We start from the raw sequence: 15,244 nt of genomic DNA on the forward strand, positions 1-15,244 counted from the left end.
TCAACACTAGAGGTGCAGCGTAAGCGACAAGCATAGACGTCGGCAATCTGATCGGCGGTAAGGCACACGTGGCATCGAGGATTCCAGGTTTATCCGTTGGTGGTCGCGTTATAGTTCCAGAATAAACTGTATACTGTTCGCGTCGCGCGCTCAAGCTTTTCAGAACAATCTCAAAGTAATCGGGAACGTTCGACATTCCGACGCGCGCAAGGCAGTGGTTACACGGTCGATTACACGAAGCAATTTCCGTCGAAGCAGTAAAGTTACAACCACGCAACACGTATGTAATCCGCGCCGGCTTTTACTGCTTCAAACAGTTAGGATCGTTTAGGAGTGCCGGTTTATCAAGGTAAGCGCGGAAATACCACGCCTTCGTGCGCGGCACGCAGTTATTTTAATCTGCAAGACCCGTATTTAATTCGGATCGGTAATAGCGTAAGCATAAACGGGAACTGTTATACCGTAAGCGTAAATTGTACGGCATCGGCACTGCGAAAACCCCCTAATAGTGGTTCACTGCCGAACGGGTTATGGCACTGGCGTAGCCAGGAATGTTTTTCTGGATGCAGGCAGGGTGCACGCCCTTGACCGGGGAGGGGAGTGAAGCAGGGGTGACACGCGGGTGCTACTTGTTTCTATATGTTTATGGAACACAAATTTCTGGAGAGGGGTCGGTGACATCTGCCCGGCGTACACTACGCCTTTCCCCACCTCCATCTCTCTGGCTACGCCCCTGTACGCTGGCGGATCGCGCGTATCCACAACAGCACAGAGGATGATTGCAGCAAGCTGCTTCCATCCGATCCATGCGTAGCAGCCAAAGATACAGCGGATACAGCAGCATTGCTTCTCCGCGGTGAAATATATGAGCGCGTGAGGGCTGAGTCACGCATGATTGCGTTGTCATGTCAGTTGCGCAGCGCAGCGCACGAAAACCCGATTAAGTGTACCACGATCGACACGTACACAGTAGTCTGAGCCGGTAATGAGTGCGGTTGGCTGCATTCACGGTAATCCTCCACCAATGTTTCCTATACGACCGACCGAAGACGGTACAGGGCTTTAGGTTGCCCCATTGGATCTACTTAGTCGCCTGATCCCTATATAGCATTGCGAGTGCCAGGCAGATCTTCTGATATCGGGCACGCTATACTGCTCATATAAGAAGAGCAGATGGCGGTTCCCTAACACAGGGCTACGTACGTAATGACAGCTAAGTAAAAATACTGGTCCAACTAAAAGCAACACCGATGATATATGTGGAAGACGACGTACAGTTAAGGGATCTGGCCCCTTCTGATGAGCAGCTCTGGGAAGAGAGGGGGGCAATGGGTCACGTGATCGTACAACACAACTTTTTCATTTGTTCCCCGTGTAGTGAAAAGACGCAGCGGCGACACGAACATGACCTTGATTTCATCTAGTGTATGCGTGTAACTTGTTCGCTTGTTGCTGGTCTCCTTCACGAGTATGTACTTAACTGTTTGAAAAAGAAAACAAAAAAACATTGAAGTATACCGCTAAGGCCAGATGCCTCAGGGTGTACGCATTATACGATAAATAAACATCGCCACGAATAGCTCTTTTACGAATGTTTGCAAGGCACGAAATCTAAACCCCCTTTTTAAGAGGTATGGTGGGTCGAAGAACAGATGCTGTACATAGCCAACGCTTCTCCCCAGAAAAAAAAAAAAGAAAGACTAAGCAACTGCCTGTTGCCACAATTGCTCTTTAGCATTTCCACGCAGCCCTTGCTAATTACGTTGGAGGGACGGCTCGTCGTCTGGCGTGCGATCAACGCTAAACAATCACTACATATACCTCGATCATAGGTCGGCAGAACAATTGGAGCTCACTCAGACTCACTCAAGAGATATATTTCGCTCTGAGGGCTCACTCGGACTCATACTCACCGAAATTTTCCTCAACCGGACTCCCTCGGACTCACTAAACTTTTTCTCAGCCGGACTCGCTCGGACTCAAACTCACCAAAATATTACTCGTCCGGACTCACTCAGACTCAGACTTACCGCATGATCTGAGTGAGTGAGTCGACTCATGAGTGAGTTCGCCGACCTATGACCTCGATAAAGAAAGACAACCACTGACAACCCACGCGCCTTCAGTTTTCTGACCGGAAAGCGAGCGGCCGACTGCGAAGCATTCTCCGTGCAAGAGATGTAACATTCGCGTCTCTTTGAATCTCAACCGTCACGAGCGATCTAGTTAGTGACAAGGGAGTGACGGGACAATAGGAAGCGACAAAATTCACCATCGCAATCAACGCGGCCGCATACACATGCTGCGAACTTTGCAGGGGGTCGAGGCAGGCGTGCCTTCAGTGAACGCTCGCGATTGAGTCCGCTGCACAGATACGAAGAGCTGTGGATTGTTCCGCACGTATTTTCTTATATAGTAAGGTGTTTTAGCAGTGACGGTAACGCCGTGCGGATTTTTTTTTTTCAGATTTAGCCGCTTTCAAACATTTTAGCCGCGCCAGTTCCTCATTGCGTGCGGTAACGTGATGAGATGATAAAAGTGTCCAATACAGGTCTTGCTGCAAAATAAAAATATCTACGTGCAGACCACGACGGCACAGTATTTCCGTACTCAACGTCCGGTAAACAGGCGCTGCTAAAAGAACCTAGCGTCAAAATATCAACCGGGGATCTAGGGTACACTATTCTTAAGGCATTGTCAAATTCCGCCATTGGTAAACTAATTGGCCCAGAGGGCTGTTAGGGCCTCTCTGAGTGGCTTAAAGATGACGCCATTACAAAATTCCACAAGATGGCGGAGCTGCTGCACGTGTGTCACCGCTCCAAGTAGTCCGGCAGCCGCCGAGAACCAATCAGCGAGCTTCTAGAACGGCCGCCATTTCCCGAATGTAGAAAAATCGGTAATCTACCCGACTTCATTGCGCTGTTGTAAATATTACATTTTTTTTAAATTCATTTTCCTCCGTCATATTAACGTGGATGAAAATGTGGGTCTCTTTTCACGGGCGCTCCGAGTTGAACGCACGCTGCATCCATCCGTCCCTGTCTCACTGCCGCGCAAGCTCCGCTCGTTTCGCCAACGCTGAGCTATTAAAGGACTTTGCCCGCGCTTAGTTACTTGCCGGACGTGTGCACGTGGCAGTCCTCATAAATGACTTCTGGAGGCAGTCGATCCCGAACGTCACATGCGAGACGCCATGTTTCAATCGCAGCAATCTAACGAGGAAGGCTTAGACACGTTAATACGCAGCGCGTTAAAATAATAACTAAGAAATGGATACCTCGAACGTGGCTATCGGGATTTTGCACAAAAAGCCCCTTGACTCACTGCTGACTTGCCACGACTCTCTTCATAGAGATAATGACCTCCAAAGAGTTCGCGCGTCTCTTCATATAGATAATAATTGTTGGGATTTTACGTCCGAAAACCACGGTATGATTATGAGAGACGCCGCGGTACGCGGACCTCTAGCATGTCGCCTCCATCGAGATGCGGCCGCCGCTGCCGGGATCGGATCCCACAACCTTCGGGTCAGCAGTAACTATTCAAAGCAAGAAAGAGTCAAAGGGTTTTTTTTTTTTTTTCGTAGTGTAGTTAAAAGGCTATACAGTCTTTATAACTTCTCAAGTAGCACTAGTGAGTCATCTTTGTTGTTCTTTTGCTCTCCTGACAACGCGCAAACGTTTCGAGATTTCCAGACGTAAACAAATCAATGACATTTAAACATGCCGACAGACTTATACATCTTATTGAGCAAGGGCGAGTAAAAGGAAATAGACGGCTTGCATTGACGTCACGGAAACAACCATGTTTGAGCACCAGCATGTGGAGACGCAACGTTTGCGATGCCACATTAATGCTATCAAAACATCACATGCAGGGTAAATATGCACGCACAGAGACGCTCCTGCCACGTCGTTTTCTCATTGTCGCAATTTGTCATCAAAACCACCATCGTGGAGTACCAGTAGTACATTCAGAAGCGGCGTCCATGACGTCACGTGCAAGCCATCTATGACGACAGAGAGCGGCTCATAAATGAACACGCTGCATAAACGAATTGCTGCAACTCAGCTCGCTTTGGGCAAGGAGGCTTTCTGTAAATACACGGAAAGAAAAATTCACGATTGCGTCAACGATCGCCACTAATATTTCATTGTCAAAGCGGCTGCGCAAAAAATGGAACGATCGATAAAGCTTAATAGACATTACGGAACCGGTTTATCACGCCAGACAGCGACGACAATGCGAACAATACCCGGGTATATGCGGTAAATTGGCCTCCCCCCACCGGCTTTTGCTCAAGCGATAGAAGGACCCCGGGTGCACGAGACAACGACCACAAAAAGGTCGGCCGATCAACGGATGCGAGCGTACCGACTTTTTTTATTTATTTTTCTGCGCGAATCTTCTTACAAGAAAGGCTAGGATCAACTATTGTACAATGGCAAACAAAAAAAGAGGGGTTGGGGGGCGTGACGGCACGCTTTAACAGGGGCGTAGCCAGATTTCTTTTTCTTGGGGGGGGGGGGGGGGGGGGGAGGGGGCGTGAATACCCTCCTGGAATTCAAGGTACTGCGCTACACGCACAAAAAGTAAGTTCCGTCGATAAATAAAGAACAGGGCACTGTTGAATAAGCTGTCAGCAAAAGCTTGGACTGTCGGGAAGAGGGGTGCCAGAAACATGACGTAATTCTCGAATCATACCACCCCACCCCACAAGAAAGAAAAAAATAAACTGAAAGCGGGCGCGGTCGGAACCAATGAATACCGCATTCGAACTTGCTCCCACACGGTATGGGGTCGCGCATGAACTCAGCGGGAAATGGAACGCCAGGAGCGAAAACGTCCGGAGAAAGCGCACGCTGTCAAGAACTTGCCTGAGTTTTTCTTTTTCTAATTTTTTTTTTAACGTCAGAGAACCGGTACACGACCACGATTCGCGCGTTGGAACTGTGTGAACAGGTTCGCCCCCCTGATAGCGGCGTGTCTTTCCGGTGGACGAGGACAGTTACACGTTCTCTATAGCGCAACGTAACGATGAGAAAAGTTAGCTATTATGCCGATGGATAGGGGTGCAATGCGGCATGCGCAAGCTGGCGGCAAAATGCCGGGGCGATCGCGTGACACGCCTACATTCCCCCTTGACTGCCTCCATCGCTGATGAAGCGGCCGAATCGAAGAGAGCCGGGGGAGAAGGAAATGCCGGCGCGAATTTCCGCAGGCGAGCTAGCTATGTAGCAAATGCATTTTCGCGGTCCACAAGCGCATCTTCACGAAGCAGCCTCGGATTTATCGATTTATTTACCTCACGAACGGAACGCAATTCGGCTTCCCCGCAAAACACGGCAGCAGCCGGCGCGGGGGAATTTTTCGGCAAAGACGCCACGTGAGATGGGCGAACACGTGAGACGACGCCGGCAAATGAAGTGGCGTGATACGAGAGGCGATCGATGATCATATTTCGAAGTGAGACGAGCAAGGAAGCCATACGCCTGTCTCGTCAGAAGTATTTCCGCGTTCGCGCGATTTCTTCGTTTTAAAATTCGAACGCACGTGCATGCATGCATGCATGCAAGGTGGCCGCCGCTCCCCCTTCATTCGATTTGACATTTCATGAAAAGAAAGTCAACTCACCGAGCGCCTTGAGGAACTCGTCGAAGTTCTCGCTTTCCGAGAGCTTCCACTTGCCGACGAAAGCTGCTGCCATGGCTTCTTCTAGTGGGGGCTGGAAAAAGGCGTGAGACGCTGGCTGAGGGGAGGCGACGAGCTCACTGCGCGCGGGACGGAAGCTGTAGTGATCTTGCGATGACGGCTTCGCCGGTCTTGTGCGCGTCTTGCTCAGCGCAGGGATGGAGGGAGAGAAAGCGCGTGCAAGCTGGAGGCAGAGGCGAGGAGGGGAAACCGAAAGAGCGCGGCACAAATCGCGGGACACACCACGTGAAGGAGAGAGAAGGCACGCCGCGGCGCTACTCTTTCTCGATTCCTCCTCTCAGCTTCCTATCTATACGCCATTCGTTCTTTTGTACCCTCCTCCGCGGCTTCGCCCTTTTATGTCTGGGGCCGTAACTGTCATCGGCTCCGCACGGGGCAGCGGTGCATCTACTCGGCCGCTTTGCGCAAAGATATCCGACAGGCTAATTCCATAATTATCATTAGTTGATGAGGCACGCCTGTGCGCGAGAAAAACAAAACGCAAGCAAAAACTCAGGAGCCGCAAGCTCTGAATGCACGGCACCACGGACCGCGCGAATCATTTTTATGCAAATCGTCGCAATCTTGTAGCACATCTCGCTTCCGTTAGCTATTACAATATTCGCTGCCTTTTCGTCCCGTTCCAAATAAAGTTTTGCAGTCATTATTTTTCTTCATTGGCGAGCTTTCGTGTATCGCCGCCTGGGGGCCTCTTGTTCCGGCGGCGTTGCAGAATTTCGCTTTCGTTTTTCTTTTGCGGTTTTTGCCTTGGCTCGCGTACTTGCTGCACCGATTCGAGGCACTTTGCTTCGCATTCCGTGAAAATATTGCCCCAAGGGTGAGTGCATGACTTTTGTATGGTTATTTTCTTGGGTTTATATGTGAGTAATTGGATGCCGTAGCGCTGCAGTGTTAGCTGCTTGGAGAATATCTACCAGCGAGCGAAAACCTATTCTGGGAGGGTGGTTGTTCAGCGCATTAGGCCTAACGTTTCCCCGTAGCTTGTAGGATGGTTTGTCGTACCTACTCTAGTTTGGTGTTCGTGAGCGTTCTTTTGGTTTCATGTTGCGCCTGTGTGTTTCTCCTTTCTTCGCAGATGACACGCAACTCCCCAATGAGATCCGAGAGAACGCCACCGAGCGCCTACAGCCGGACGGTAGGCTTCACTCCTCACGGAGACCTGCGATTCTTTATCGTTCGTGCTTGCAAAAAAAAAAAAAAAAAAGAACTGCTTGCTCTTGTACGATATTTCCTGCACTGTCGCGAGAGGCATGCTGTGCTTTGTGATCGGCGTGATTTGGTGAACGTGCGTGTCTAAACGACTTAGTAAGCAAGTTACGGAGATAACAATTGGGATCAATGTTTACCAGTAAAGCGGGAGATAAGGGGTGCGTTCAGCTGTGTTTTGTATTTTCCATTGAAAAGCACAGTGGGAAAAAAGGGGGTGATAGCTTTCAGAAGCGTGGATCGTGCTTTTGAATTGCTGTTTCCGCGCGATGTGATGTTTTTCTCTCGATTGGTCTCCCGTGACCCCTAGATTTTGTAATCGGGTAATTTTCCCCACTATGCGCGTAAGGCCTTAAGCCGCCTGACTTTTGCTCTTGTGATAAGGGTGTCTGTGTTTGATGAATCGTGCAAAAATGTGCAACAACAAAAAAAAAAGCGCGAAAGAGCCGTTCGTGGATGTTCTCACTTCTCGCGGTATTAACACGTCTTGTATGACCATTGCTACCCAAGAAACATCTTGAGATTGGCACCGTCATACTGTCGACCACAGGCGGATGACACCCACCCAGCCTAGCGGGGCGAAGGTACGTAACGCCATTCACGGTAAACGGTCTGTCAAATATATTGTCTTGAGACTGCCTTATTTTGACGCTTCATCCCTCCCTCCCGTAGATGTAGTGTTTGCTCGTACGTATACTCTTTGCCCCATTAAAGAAAAGCTTGAAAATTCACCATCTGAATAGCGTAGCTTTAGAACCTGCTGATCCTTCTTTCCGTGCTCTGTAATGTGTGAACAAAAGCTTTATTTATGCGTAATTTGCAGGCACACTCTTAGTTGTGTTTGTATTGCTCAGGCAAGTGAGCATTGCTTTATTGCTATATGCAGTAGCTAGGTATTAGTTAAGTAAATGCAAGTGGGGCAGTCCACAGTGAAAATTGCATTTTTTTAAATTCTTTAAATTGAAACTAGATGGGATGGAACCATTGTACAAAATGTGGATACCTTTATGTGCAGTGCTAATTTGGAATTTTCAAATTGGTTTATGTAAAATGCCGTTGTCAGGTGGCATTTTTTTTCAGGAAAAAATGCAGTAACGAAACCTTCCACGACTTTTTTTTATTAGTGGTCTTATTGTATTTAAAACGACCTGAACATATTTGCTGCATGTTCTACTTCATTGTACTAAGCTCTTTTTCGTGGAATGCTTGGCATTGGTGTTCTCCGTGGCTTTTGAAGACTGCCACTTCACACGAATTCGATTACCTTTGCATCATTACCAAGACTTAGTGGCCATTAAGTTTTGTGCTGCAGCATCATTGACGGGTACCGAAGGAACAAATTGAGCAAAATTTAGCACACATGAGCGGGTTGCAAGAATAAATCAGTATTTTATAGTTGGGTACAACTTTAGAAGTCAACCACATTCCCCCCTCAAAGGCAGATGCACACAACCATGCACTGATGAGAGTGCACTCTACAGTAACGATGTAAGCCGCACAGTCTGTGACCTTGCCACTGAAGAACATCGCAGAGCACGAGTGGGACTGCTTCTTCAGTTGCGGAGGAAACGACTGCCGCACTTTAGTCATAAGTTGTATCTGACGAGTTTTCTGCGAGGAACGTGCAGCTGTAAAGTCTCCGGTTTGTCTCAACATAGCACAGAGGACCGTTCTCCCAACCGGTCACGTAGGTTCGAGAGCTTTGTCTCGAGTAATGGTATGCAGCAGCAAAATCTGCAGTGGTTTGCAGTGTCAGTTCAGTGCGATTCGCATGCGCTTGGACACTGCCCTGCGATAAAGGAATCGCAAACGCAGACAAGGAGCTCTCGTTTGCTTCTCGATAAGACAATGCCTGGCCACAAAGCAAGCCTAGCTAGTCCACGACACTACTGTTGCCTTTGGCTCGAGCCTAATCATCCAGCCGATTTGCTCAAAACCATTTAGTCTCGAGTTAGCAAGGCGGTAGCTAGATGCAAGCTCTACTGCAAGGGTGCAAGCTTGCTTGCAGTAAAAGGCCCTCTTTTAACGCGATAGCATTACAGAGCTCATTTCGCGAAAATTCCGATGTCGACGGCGTCGCTTGTTAGCGAAAAATCGAGAAAAATGCAAATAAAAGAAAATAAAAATCTTCGGTCCATTGAGGATCGAACCCGGGCAGTTTGCATGGCAAGCAGGTGTTCTACCACAAAGCCACGATGTTACTTGCAACTGCTTCGGAGAAAAAACTACATAAATGCCATGTGGGGGAAGGAGTCTTCTTAACGCATTTTGTTCGGCAGGTGTTACGACGAAAATGAGCCCATTCGGTGATTTGCAGGCGCATTGGCGAGGCCATCAAACTACGTTTTTTGTGCGACGCCGTGCATTGAAAAACGCTGGGATAATGCACCCATCGCCGCTAAAAACACGAACTTGCAAACAGCTCCAAAAATGGGACAACTATGTCCATCTTGCGGAAAACATATCAAGCAAACGTTAGATAATGTGTTGCCATCTGTGAGGCATTGTGAGAAACGTGTCTCGACTCTAGCACAGGAAAGTGCTTTAGATCGAAAACCTGTACCATTACTATAGATACATCGCGTGTGTCTGTGTGCGTGGGCATGTGTGTGTAATGACACACATTAATAAGTATGCACTTAGCGGTTGAAGTGCGCACTAGGGGCCGGGCAAAGCTTAAGGGTTTCCCAGTTTTTATTTTCCTTGTGCATTCAGGCTTAAAAATGTCTTAGCATGGCAGTGTGGATAGGGTGACTTGCAGGATCAGCTAGCGTTCGCATTTGTTGCATTACCTCTGCAAAAATTTACGAAAATGTCTCCGCACACGTACTTGCATTTGTGCGTACAGATTAGGCCTATCTGTTAAAGCCAAACAGCTCCTTTTTAAAGATTGTGCATTGTTCTGCAGCAACAGAGGTCACTTTAGGTCCAAGCTACTCCGTCCATTTTTATCTTATTTATGGCGGTATTGTTGGGTAGGTACCAGGCTTCATAGAAATGCCCAGTCTTATCTATTTTCCAAGCAAGTACCAAAACCTAGTTTGCCAGACTGTCAACGCTACTTCATTAAAACCTTGCCACAAGTGCACGTCCCAAACCGCAGTGCAAGGCATTTCTGATGTAATGTTCACTGCTTGACAGCGCTTGCAGTCTAGCCACGTTAAGCAAGGCCTCTTTGTGATAAGTTTAGGGTCACTTCTTTTTCTCTGGTTTTTCTGTCATTTCTGCGCCTCCTTGGGCTCGGAGAACGCATAGTGACACACGCCCGCCTTTATCCCCATGTTAGATGTTTCTCTTTCCCAGGACACTGACAACTCAAGGCATGGCACCAGCCGCCGCCGAAGCAGTTCGAGGAGCCGCAGCCGATCAGGAAGCCGTAGCCGGGACCGTCACAGCGGCAGCTCCAGGGGCAGCGGAAGCCATCGGTCCCACAGGCGTCGTGGCGACCGCAGTCGCAGCCGGGAGCGTCCTCACCGTCGTGACCGGGACCGCTCGCGTTCGCGTAGCCATCGGAGGAGCCGTAGCCGCAGCGGGAGCCGAAGCCGGAGGGAGTTCTCGAAAAGGTCCTCGGCAGAGAGGTTTGAAACGGAGGACAGAGCACTTGCCTCTTCAGCGAGCAGCATGGCTGCAAGGGCACTGGCCGTTTCAGCAGGTGCGTTTTTTGTGAATTGGGAGTATAGGGGTAACTGGAAACGGTATAGCAGTTTGAGCGCTTCGTTTAAAAGGTTCATCTGGCTATGCCGAAAACATTTAGGCTCGTCAAAAAGCCCAGTCCTAGGTTAACTTAACATGAATTGCCTCCTTGAAACCATGTGGCACATGTCTCAGAGCCACGAGACGACTTAGTTGCAGAGTGGATTATGGGCAAAGCTGTCCAGGAGGTGTCATCTGTGACAAACTTGGTCCTCTTATGTGCACTGATCTTGTGTATGCATTCTTGTGTGTGCTAGTTGTACCACAAGGAGGGGTGGGGTACTTTTTGCACCACCCGTGAATGCTGAGGGCCAGATTCCGTAACAGTGAGTCACATTTCATCATGTGTAACAGGACCCACTTACCACATTATCAGTTTTAGCAGTGTATCGGTTATAAACATATCTGATATAAACATGAGAAGCTGCTGTGCCGTTAACTTTTTAATGTTATCTATGGTTAAAGATCCTGTCTCTTACTACACGTGTTCAAAATTTGATCCCACACTACAGTGTGTCTCATAACCAGATCGTGGTTTTTCCGAACACATAGAAGCAATCAGCTGCTCTTTGAACGTGCATGATCACAGCAAACGTTTGCGCCGGTAACTAGGTATTTTAAACAAGTTTTGATCAAGTTTTCCATAGACCGTAGCGCCCATATTCGCTGTGTAAGTTGCGGATACTGCAGTCGCAGTAGTATACTTTGTATTTTTCCTGTCATGGTAATCTCGACGTATTACTCTTGTTTGTTCTGCAGCAGCTTCGACGGTGTCCCAGGCGTCCGCCTTGAGCGTGAGTGCTGCCACCCCATCTTCGACCTCGGTGCCGCCACCCGGGGTGTCTGCCGCACTGGCAGCGGCCAGAGCAGCTGCTGTGCGCTCCGGCCTGATGTCTGTCGAGGCACTCAACGCGCCTCCACCGCAGATCCCCAACTCACTGCCCAGGTATGGCGTTTTCTTGCTCTCATCTGTTTTGTGCTGCACCTAGAGCATCTGTTATGGAAATTCCTCAAGAGCACACAAAATATTCGTATTATACCCAAATTGGTTCGATCCAGAACAAGCAGACTTGTAGATAAAAACAAACATAAACACAGCAGTGAGTCAATCACCGGCAGTCGCACCGCCGGCGCGTCAGAACATGTGCAGCTCGATCTTGGGGCTGCCAATAAAGTCACAATCATGGACCAAGAATTATTCCGCTGAATAAATAGCGCTCGCGCCTGCGTTCCGAGTAAGCCACGTTGCCATGCACGGTGTCGACGCAGCTTCTGTTCTGCAAGTCGGCTCGACAGCAAAACGCGCTCTCCGCAGAGGCTCGTGACGTCTAGGCCTATCGGTAGCGAGAAAGTGTGATGGCGCTTCATCGGCGGAAGTCGTCTGTTCCAGAAACGCTGCTGATAGCTCGTTTCAAGCGTCGCACGGCACGTAAGGAAAGCAATGTTCAGTAATAACTACATGAGTGCCGCTAAAATGTCTGTCACTTCTGTTTCCGGACATCGCGGAATGAAATCTGGGATCGCTCGCAGTAGATATATGGGACAATATCGAATTTTCCTTGCTACGCGTTTATGGAAGAGCACGCGAACGGTGGAAACGCGTTGACACTTTTCCTCAGATATACTTTATCCATGGATCTTCATCCAGAACAGCTTTTTCGTAATTCCTTCCGCCAGCACGTCCGAGTTTGTAATCACCTGCGGTAAATACCCCCTAAAAGGCCCTGCCCTTTCGAGCTCACGTGCTAGGGTTCCAATTGGAATTTTTTGCTTGCCTTTTTAAAAATGTCATCTCATTAGTAAAATCATATCTCCTGGTCGGAGCAGCCGCAAATGCGCAGCTGTCATTAGCGGGCCTGTCGCTGACGGCCCACAGTGAAGCGGCTACGCCATGTTACACGTCCGCCCCTCGCTTTCGGGGGTCAATAGCTAACGGTTAAAAAAAACTAAGTTTCGCTTAAGGGGGGACGCGGCTTTCGTATCGCGCAAAATGGCAAAAAGATCGATTTTTTGAAAATCACATTTTCAGTTTCTGTAGCCCTTTTTCTATCTGATTCCAAAATATCTTCACTGAAAACCACCTAGAAGTGCTTTAAAAAATTTGTTGCACGTGCTGAGTTGGCGGAAATTATTGTGGAGATCGCAAAAAAACGGTGGTTTTCAAAAAAGTCTTGCTCCGCAACGGCACAACCGGGCGCCGCCATTTTGAGCTCGCCGTAAAGAGCATTTCTTCGTTTTCAAATTCCCCGCCTCAGCTGGCTCCTCCCTTTGAAAACAAGCGCACAAAAAGCAAATCTCTGAAGGTCGTTTCGAGGCCTCCGATTGGCTGCGTCCGCCATGTTGCTCCAGCACGCCTCGTCATTGGTCCGATGCTCGCTCCGAGAGGACAGCCGTCTGCTGCTTACGCGTCGCGATGTTACCTGATGTTACGACTGTCGAAAATCGCGCTACTTAGTGACGCGTTCACTCGTCCTGTGTGCACGGGTCGACGATAATTTAGAATATGATTACCCTGTAGTTTGACAGCTGCAAGCGGAAGCGCAGTCATCAGTGTATGATAGACGATAGACATCAGCGTGCCGCGCTCGTCGCGAACATCGCAGATGCGCGTCTCGGGTAGAAGTTCAGCTTGTCAGCACTTTGTACTCCGAGACGAATAACTTCGCGCTACTACTCTTTGTACTCGCGATCGAACATGACTTGCTTTGAAACATCGGGCACCGCCGGCCACGCACACCGCGACCGAGCTTACTGCTCGGAGTCGTGGCTAGGCCTAACTCCGCTCACGGCGCTGGTTTACGAGACGAATCCGAACTTTGCGGGCAAGGACATCGCGCTAGCGGACAAGCCGCACTGTGCTTCGTCACAAGCAGCAAATCGCATCGTCCGCTGGCTCCTCGAAAGTGCGGATGGGCATTTTACGAATCGGCAGCGGACCTCCCGGCCAAGCTCGTCGCGCATTGACCGCTCTGAACAGCGGCTAGCAATTTCGCGCGTCGGCGCCGCAAAATGCGAGACCAAGCACGTTATGTGCGCCGATGTTTCGTCGCCGCGGCTAGGAGCATTGTGCATTGTCACCGAACGCCGCCAGCCAGCATATCGTGCGCCGACTTCCCGGACCCCGCGGCCGAGTACATTGGCTTGAAAGAAAGCGCTGGTGACGCAATTTAGGCACGTTTGGATTCGTGCTTGGTATCGCCGCTAGCTCTGATGAATCTTCGAAAATAACGAATGCCTCGCAAATTACCGTTTCCGCGACCGAGTGGATGATGAAACGAATCACAGGCGGGGTTTGCAAATGAGCGTGGCGTGTGTGAAGCACGGAGTTGAATTTATATCTGACCAACTCGCGTTATTGAATAAACTGCTCAGCTATTTGATCCCAGAAATGTTTGCAATAACTGTGCCAATTTTCATCAAAACCTACGAAGGAATAAGAAAGTTGGTACTGAATGCCACGTCCCCCACCTTAATTTTATTCAGAAGGTCACTGGAAAGAATGACCTCCGGTACGCATGCATTGTTTGTGATGAAGACAGTGATACTTCCCTCACTCTGAAGAAAGAACATACAGATTTATTCCACTGGCTAAAGAAGACTGTATAAATCATGTCAAAGAGAGGATGGGTACAGCTCTCCAACACATGTGTCAAGAAGCAAGAAGGATAGACTAGGAGGATGGGGCAGCCTGACTGAAGACCTGATTAAAAGACTGACTAGTTGTTATGGCATGGCTATCCGTAACAACATTGGCCTGACGCAGGACTTGATCAAAAGGCTCACCAGCTATTATGGCCTAGCACTGCGAAGCAACACGGACGTCGAAGATATGAAGAAAGCAGTGATGGCCACCTTTCATAATGTTTCATCGACAGATGCAGAACCTCATCAAGAGCTCTGTCCTTCCGGTGCCCGCAGCTGGTGCAGGCACCGTGCAGCAGAGGCAGAGGGGAAGCCACAACTTCCACACACGTATAACCTGCCCAACAAAGTTGTTGAAGCGTTGCGGCCAGTGTACCAACGCCTGTCTGACCCTCAACTGCAGGCTCGTTGCAGTGGCAACAAGACACAAAATGCCGCTGAAAGCCTTCACTCGGTGATTTGGTCACTAATTTCTAAGCAGCAGCATGCCTCCCACTTCACTGTGGAAGTAGCAGTCCATGAGGCAGTTGCGAGGTACAATGCAGGCAACTTTCAAGCTTACACCAAGATTTGTGCTGCAATGGGTGTGCAACCTGGGGCCCTTACCCTCCACAGGGCTGCTAAAAAGACGCTCAGCGAGCAAGGAAGTCATCGCACATGCATGAAGTGAAAGGGCAGAGACGCAAAAGGTTGCCTCTACACAAGAACACCGAGGACTACAGTGCTGGTGCTTTCTAACAAATGTAAACAACTTCGAAAACTTTGATAGGCTTTTTCTCACAAGTGTGTTTTGGACATTGTGCATTGCTCGTGGAAAGAGTAGCACGGGAATGACTGGACCGATTTTGATTCTGTTTCTTTTTCCTGAATCCCTGAACACTGCTTGTGGGTATGACATTCTTCAATTTCTTGTTTATGGCCCAGTTATTTTTCTAGATGATGATTTGTCCATGACACTGTTTCTGGCAATGTGTGTCAGCAGCCATGA

General features: G+C 49.0%; 2 protein-coding genes across 2 annotated transcripts in view; one reads left to right on the forward strand and one right to left on the reverse strand.

Moving 5' to 3' along the window:
* The window catches only part of LOC119390564 (sodium/calcium exchanger regulatory protein 1), a 40,303-nt gene extending 34,445 nt beyond the window's left edge, over positions 1-5,858 (reverse strand). The window contains exon 1 of the mRNA XM_037658162.2: positions 5,638-5,858. Within this exon, the coding sequence (XP_037514090.1) occupies positions 5,638-5,710 (73 nt within the window). The 5' untranslated portion in view covers positions 5,711-5,858. The remainder of the gene's footprint in view (positions 1-5,637) is intronic.
* A 557-nt stretch (positions 5,859-6,415) lies between these two features.
* LOC119390563 (arginine/serine-rich coiled-coil protein 2) overlaps positions 6,416-15,244 on the forward strand; it is a 28,869-nt gene continuing 20,040 nt past the window's right edge. The window contains exons 1-4 of the mRNA XM_037658161.2: positions 6,416-6,532; positions 6,791-6,850; positions 10,225-10,573; positions 11,374-11,560. Coding sequence (XP_037514089.1) covers positions 6,791-6,850; positions 10,225-10,573; positions 11,374-11,560 — 596 coding nt within the window. The 5' untranslated portion in view covers positions 6,416-6,532. The remainder of the gene's footprint in view (positions 6,533-6,790; positions 6,851-10,224; positions 10,574-11,373; positions 11,561-15,244) is intronic.

Source organism: Rhipicephalus sanguineus, chromosome 4, assembly GCF_013339695.2.
Source record: "Rhipicephalus sanguineus isolate Rsan-2018 chromosome 4, BIME_Rsan_1.4, whole genome shotgun sequence".
NCBI classification, from domain to species: Eukaryota; Metazoa; Arthropoda; class Arachnida; order Ixodida; family Ixodidae; genus Rhipicephalus; species Rhipicephalus sanguineus.